This window comes from Diachasmimorpha longicaudata, chromosome 6 (genome assembly GCF_034640455.1).
Source record: "Diachasmimorpha longicaudata isolate KC_UGA_2023 chromosome 6, iyDiaLong2, whole genome shotgun sequence".
Lineage (NCBI taxonomy): Eukaryota > Metazoa > Arthropoda > Insecta > Hymenoptera > Braconidae > Diachasmimorpha > Diachasmimorpha longicaudata.
Genome location: NC_087230.1, coordinates 10155870 through 10162534, shown reverse-complemented (window position 1 = coordinate 10162534; position 6665 = coordinate 10155870). Strand labels below are relative to the sequence as shown.

General features: G+C 40.2%; 2 protein-coding genes across 3 annotated transcripts in view; one reads left to right on the top strand and one right to left on the bottom strand.

The window, feature by feature from the left end:
- The window catches only part of Fid (fire dancer), a 42177-nt gene that overhangs the window by 13906 nt on the left and 21606 nt on the right, over nucleotides 1–6665 (top strand). The gene's annotated exons all lie outside the window — the stretch shown is intronic.
- LOC135163836 (DNA topoisomerase 3-beta-1) lies at nucleotides 2365–6633 on the bottom strand. Its single transcript, XM_064123684.1, has 4 exons — nucleotides 6241–6633; nucleotides 4498–6050; nucleotides 3625–4067; nucleotides 2365–3392 (listed from the first exon to the last, which is right to left on the bottom strand). Exons 1-4 carry the CDS (start codon nucleotides 6329–6331, stop codon nucleotides 2927–2929), a joined length of 2553 nt encoding a protein of 850 aa, XP_063979754.1. The 5' UTR covers nucleotides 6332–6633; the 3' UTR covers nucleotides 2365–2926.

Below are 6665 nucleotides of genomic sequence, written 5' to 3'. Positions count from 1 at the left end.
CCCCTTTTCGCACCATGGGTTTCCTACATTTTTTCACAGTCTTTTTTAATAGTTTTTCCCTCATTCATTGGAGGGCGTATGTCGGTCTAGATAATTTCTCAATGGAGGCTGACTAACTGCCCTTATGGTCATTATTTGTGGAATAATAGGGGTGAAATTCGGGGGCACTTATCTTTATAATAGTTTTAACGACCCGTTGAGGGATTGATGGAGACAAATTCTAGAATAGAAATAATTAAAAAATTATTATCGCTTATTTAATGTGAATTACAGGCTTGCTATGTTTTACCCCTCCACTTCATCTTGTTGAGGGGTAAACTGTGCCAGTCAGGAAGTGACTTCATAAATGTCAAAAGATTTATTTTATAGCTGAAAATTTCTGCCACATGAATGCCCTAAAGAATAAAAAAATATCATAAGAATTCTGGTGCTAGCACGGCAAATTGAGCTCATTTTACCGAGAAGGTAATGATCACTTTGCGGTACCGAAAATTTTACGACGCAACACAGACTTTTTTTCATTATTTATGTTATTTCGTCTCGGATTTATATGAATTTTTTGGGGGCACTCATCTCAGACACTATGCGATGACAAATTTCCCATAATTCATGATGAATGACATTTGTGACGAGTGCGGGTGGGTGCAAAAGTGGGCTGGAACTCCAGCTGTAAATTACACTCGCCACTCATCGAAAATGTCATTTGCCAGCTCGTTAGGTAAATGATTGTATTCTGTATATCAGTGTAGTCACCGTGGAATGATGACATATCCATAAAAATTTGAAACTGTGAATGAAATTCAACAGGAATGCTATCGTTCTCAAGGAGTATTTACAGAATGATAATAATGCCACTTTCTTACGAGTAGTCCTTTCAGAGTGAAACTCATGCCTTTAATTTTAGCTCAATTTTTTTTTTTCTCCTCGCAATACTTTGAAGGAGTTTATAGTACAGATATTTTTGTTTACCTCTTGGGCTACTGTTGCCAAGTTTAATGGGATATTATCGGTGAATGGGTTGGAAGAAGTTTCAAAAGTACTCTCCGTAATAAAGCTAAAAATATGAAAATTCCAAACTCATTCAACTTTTTAAATTCCCATTCGGATGAGAATATCTTCTTGTACTGTAATGAAAACTATTCATATTTTTCATGAAAAATTGTCAGCGTTTCTACAGCGTGTGGAACAGGCTAACAGCTCAGGGGGGGCGAAAGGGATAAAAGAGGGGGAAGGATGAGCCATTAACGGTAGTAATATCGAGTGGAGCGTAAAAATAACGGGGCATAAAGTGACAAGATGAAGGAGATCAAGAAGAGGTGAGGAGAGGAGAAGGTATAAAAAATACAGGGAGAAATGTGAATGAGCAAACGAAAATATCTCACTGCCTTTCTGCAATTCTCAAACTAATATTTTTTTTCCTCTCATTTCCATCTGTTTTGTGCTTGTCACCAAGTTATTATTATTCTCCATTCGTGGTTACTCCAGGGAATCGAGTGAAAAACGGAAGTGTGCACTTTTTATTCATTTCTCTTTCGCCCAGTCAAGACGAAAAGACAATAAAAGTCCACGAGAGATTCTCACTTCGCCGTTGCTCGTTGCGTTTTTTTTTACTGCTAAATTAGTTTTACTGTTTATCAGTTTTATCTCTCGTTGAATTGGATTGTAATTTCTTTGCTCTGGCAGGGATATAACAGAGAATTGTTGACCTGAGGCAATCTCAGTGGCAGATTTTCACTTTCAATTTTCAATTCGCTACGAAGAACAATAGATGAAAATCCATTTGCCCTATCTGCGACTCCCTTTCGTGAATCTATTAATTAGTTTTTTTTTTAAATTGTTTCCGAGTCATTTTCCATTCTCGTTTTATCACGCCATTTTCCGAAAAACTAGAAGACGACACGAGGAAATAATCGTATCAGTGGGCAATGGCGTTGTGAATGGGTTTTGGAAGGAAAAAATAACGATTATGACTTTGTCGCAGTTGTTTTTTCTCTCGATTTGCCATTCCGCTGTGAACGGATTAAATGGCTATCTCGGTGTACAACTCTTTTAACCCGTGGAAGTGCCTTCGCGTGTCCCGGAAGAGAATTAAAGACAGTAAGTGGGGGGTACCATTCATTGTTCGCTCCCTTCTTCCCTCTTTATTTCTCGTGCAAGAGGGGAGACAAGTCAAATCTGCGGTCGCTGACGAAGTGGAAGATGAAGTGTTTCGTGCAAAAAATAATGACCGGAATTGAGTGGAAAATTAGAGGCTTCGGTCAACAGTTTTCTCCCAGCAATTGTAGTTATTACAGCATTACCAGATTCCGGGGGGAATTATGTTTGCGGATAGGAAGGAGGAATGTGTAAAAACACTCAATCGAATTAACCTTTGAGATTACAAAATTTATTTACACGAGACAGTATTATCTGCGAAATCTTCGTTATTTTAATGAGTCTATAGAAACGCAATTGGCACAGGCTCTTAAATAATGAAATTAAGATATCAGCGAGAGCATTTAATTAATATTAATTAAGTATCTGATGTAAATGAACACAGAGTACTTGACAGATCCTTCTATCAGGTACACAAGAAATTGTGATTCATTGATATTGTACCCAAATCAATAATTACATTATTGACACTGTCCTTAGAATATTCAGAGTATTGAGAAAAAAAGTACAGTGATGTTCTCCTTTCTTTTCATCACGAAAGCTAATTATAAAAAATTGGCAGTATCATTCATTAGTAGATTGGTAAAACGTAATGAATTTCTGGAAGAGTTCAATACAATCCGCCAGATTTTTCTATTAATTTTTTTTTGACTATAAAAAAAATTCTCCGAATAATTTCTACTAAATCTCCGCCTCATGAATTCTCATTTTCAATCACGTTTTATTCTATTAATTGTTAATTGTTATTCACTGTGCATTTCACGTATGTATTTCAAACAAAGTAAGCAGCTAATTGCGCCATCTTGTCCTTGGGCCTTGGTTTGCCTCGACTACGACCTTTGGCATGTCCACGTCCCCTGGTCATCACAGGCTTTGAAGCTACAGCTCGATGCTTCTCCACCAGTGGTCCAAATTCCACTGTACAAAATACACAGCCAGTCATCTCAGTTGCCTCATTCGGCAATTTGCTCTTGTCCTCTTTATACTGAACTGTGATGAGTTGCGCACCACATTCACAAACATCAGTGTCAACAGCCACCTTGTGAGCATTCTCAAAGAAATGAATTATAACATCACATCTGTTACATCCTAATTTCCATTTTGGCGCTGCTGAGGGATCCAGTACTAGAATACCAGCTTCACACTCTGGACAACTCGAGAGACCATTTGAATTTAATCCATGGGGACAGCTTGGGTGGGTGCAGGAATTACAACCAGTGCTTCCTTTCTTCATGTCCCTAGAGGAAAAGTTTTTATGTTTCTTCTTATGAGCATTATTTCATTTGGGGGAGGAGAGAAAACATTTTATTTCTGATTAATTATCTCTATCCATTAATGGGAGAAGATTTTTGCTCCAAACCTTCTCGCTCTCCACAAATCCTTCTCTTGTCTGAAAGATTTGTGGTGGACAAGATATTCCACGTGAGATTGGGTAATGAAAAATTTAATTAAGGAGAGAAATAAACTCACCTGAATGGAGGATTATTATAACAATACGGACAGAAGGTGTAACTCTTGCCTCTGGTACCCGTCGACCACGACAATAGTTCAAAATCATCGAGTGGACATTTGAGCTCCTTATAAATCCTGATATTACCATTTTGTGGTAAATTGTAAGTCTCGTTACAATGGGCGCAGTGAAGTCTCGATGGTTTTGTCTGAATATATTTCATGTAACGACGACACTTGCCACATCGCGAATGGGCTTTGCCCGAGGCTGAGAGAGGTGAAAAAGATACCTCAAATAATTGGTCCATACCGTCGATACTCTGAACAAAATAATGAAACTTTTGTTTGAATACTTCGATCGTGTGCTGTAATACAGCGTAAAAATCAGCCCGACCGAGTGCTATTAAATTCAACTGCTCCTCAACTGCTGAACGCATTGTTGGAAGGACTAGATCCGGATCAATCTGCAATTAAAGGGGCTTGGTTAGAGTCCATTGTGTATCGTTGGGGTTAATAGAGTTATTGGAAAGTGGAGGAAACTCATTGTATCAATCTATTTATCCGCCTAATTCGATCAATATTTTCCAAAGGGAAAGCAATGGAATCCAATCTATGGAGCTAATGGAGCAAGAAAGATTGCCTTGAACGACGCTTTATGATCAATAATGTCTTCTTCCATTCTTGTAAGAAAGTTTTATAACTTTCGCGTAAAGATGCAACTTTCTTAACTGATTTTATATTAATGTGATGCTGGATGGAAGATAAATCAAGGGGAAAGATGAAGACTATATCGTCTATAAGTTCGAAAGTTAGGGATTTATCGCCCACAAAATCGATACAAAATTTTTTCACAGATAGACAAATCAACAATCAATATAATTGTCACATAATTACCTTTTGATATCCATGAACGAGAACAATTCCAAGGGAAGTGGGAACGAGCTTTCTCCCCGCTACAACACTCACATAATTCCTAATGCAAATATTATTAATATGAACGGGTATCGAGGCATCAGTTCCAATTCCATGTTTCTCCATAAGCGTAATTAACTCCGATTCAGTCAAGTAGTCCGGTGGTTGTGTGTAGCACTCCAGTAGTTTAGTTTCGTGAATGCTCACTTTGTCGCCAACATTGAGTCTAGGCAAAGACTCATTAGCGCCGAGGGCCTGCCAAGTGAGGAGACTTGTATACCCGGGATCAATTAAAGTACTTCCAGTCAATGAAAAACTCTCGATTCCAATCTCAAATTTAATAGTCGTACTGAGGTACTTGCAGTCTTTGGCGAGAGTGGCAATAAAGTGTCTAGTGATGTAATCATAGATCCTCCAGGAATCGCCGTCGAGTTCATTCCTGGAGGCAGGTTTCATGGGAGTGATAGGAGGATGATCCCCAGCATCGTGTCCCTTCTTGGGTCTGTTGATTCCATTCGCCAGAATTTTCCTCACATCCTCCCCCCAATCGGAGCTATTCTGCTGCTGCCTGAGGGTGGCCAGAAGATCAAAATTCTCTGGATAAGAAGTCGTCTCAGTCCTTGGGTAACTGATGTACCCCTGGGTGTAGAGACGCTCAGCAATTTGCATGGCATGATGAGGGCCCATGCCCAAGCCAGAGCTCGATACTCTCATCAGCTCGACAGTGTTCAGAGCTATTGGTCTTCCCTTCGTCTTTTCAGAGCTCGAAATGTTAACGACTGTTGCCTGCTCATGCTCTTTAACATGGGATAAGAAAATATTCGCAATTTCTTTATCGAAAGAACGGCCCCTGGCCCAGCTGAGAACCATGTCCTGCCCCTCGGTGGTCTTAATCGTCACTTGAAGGACCCAGTAGGGGTCAGGCTTGAATGTCTGAATTTCATCGTGCCTCTGAACGCAGAAGCCAAGTGTTGGAGTCTGGCAGGGACCGTAAGATATCAGGGAAGCATCCAGATCTCCATATTTTCCTTGGAAAAATTTCGTCTGGAATCTGGTAAAGGCACACCCAATACGAAGATCCAATTCCTGTCGTGCGTCAACGCTTCTAGCTTCATTCTCGTTCGGCTTGACGAGATTCTGCAGGGCTGATTTAATGTCTCGATCTGTGATTGCTGAGAATTTTGCTCTCCATATGTTGTGGTGGCTCAGTGGAGGATTCCTCCGCTCTTGAACTGCCTGGATTACCTCGAAACAGATATTCTCACCCTCCTTGTCACAATCCAACCAAAGGATAAGGTACTCGCAATGAGATCCTTCCTTCGAGAGAAACGCGGGGATTCGGAGCTTTGGTACTGCCTCTTTTTTCTCGGTTTGACAGTTGAATAATTCAGCGGGATCCACTTTGTCCCAGTTGTTATATTTCCCGATAAAGTCAAGACTCATTACATGACCGCAGACTGATGTCATTTTGAAGCTGACGGTCTCTGAGCGAAGTTGACCAATCCATTCGTGCACTGAGCATGAACCATTCATCCCTAAAAGACGTTATTAATGAAGGAAATGATAACATTTGGATACGTCAGTTCAACAGCCAAATTAATTGGCAGTCAAAAATTATTCTATCGTGCGCCGAAAAATTTAATAATAATTCCCACTGTCGTATGATTCGTAGATGTTAGCATATTACATTTGACGCATGAAGAATGGTTCGGCGTTCTAACCTACCTTTTCTGTTGGTACATTTCCCATTGCTGAGGATATTAGCGAGAGAAGCCGCTAGAGATGGCTTCTCAGCCACCATTAATGCAGTTTTCATTTTTTAGTACTTTTTCTTAGAAATCCCTTAATTTGGCACTCATCAGACACCGATAATAATGGTCTTTAAAGGGACACTTCACCTTTTTAACGTCTCCATAGCGGCCGCCATGAGCAAACATCTCAAAGAGGATAGACTAGAATAGAGACTCAGATATCGAGGGTAATGCGACCCCAAGCTAGTGGTGGTACTAGACCCCGATCGGGAGGCGTTACGGTCGATTCTGGTGGCGGAAACGGCTGTCTCTCGGTACAAGAAAAAAAAAATTATTTTCGCGTTTCTATCGCGTCTGACGGTTTTGTCAGCTTATGGGGGCCAGGGCGGTGTTGCATAT

What these genes read in the sequence shown, in the direction of transcription:
- LOC135163836 (XM_064123684.1), bottom strand. Translation starts at nt 6,331, where the DNA reads ATGAAAACTGCATTAATGGTGGCTGAGAAGCCATCTCTAGCGGCTTCT. An exon ending in TCGTTCATGGATATCAAAAG is followed by an intron (nt 4,068 to 4,497) that starts GTAATTATGTGA and finishes CTTTAATTGCAG; the next exon opens with ATTGATCCGGATCTAGTCCT. An exon ending in TATAATAATCCTCCATTCAG is followed by an intron (nt 3,393 to 3,624) that starts GTGAGTTTATTT and finishes CTTTTCCTCTAG; the next exon opens with GGACATGAAGAAAGGAAGCA.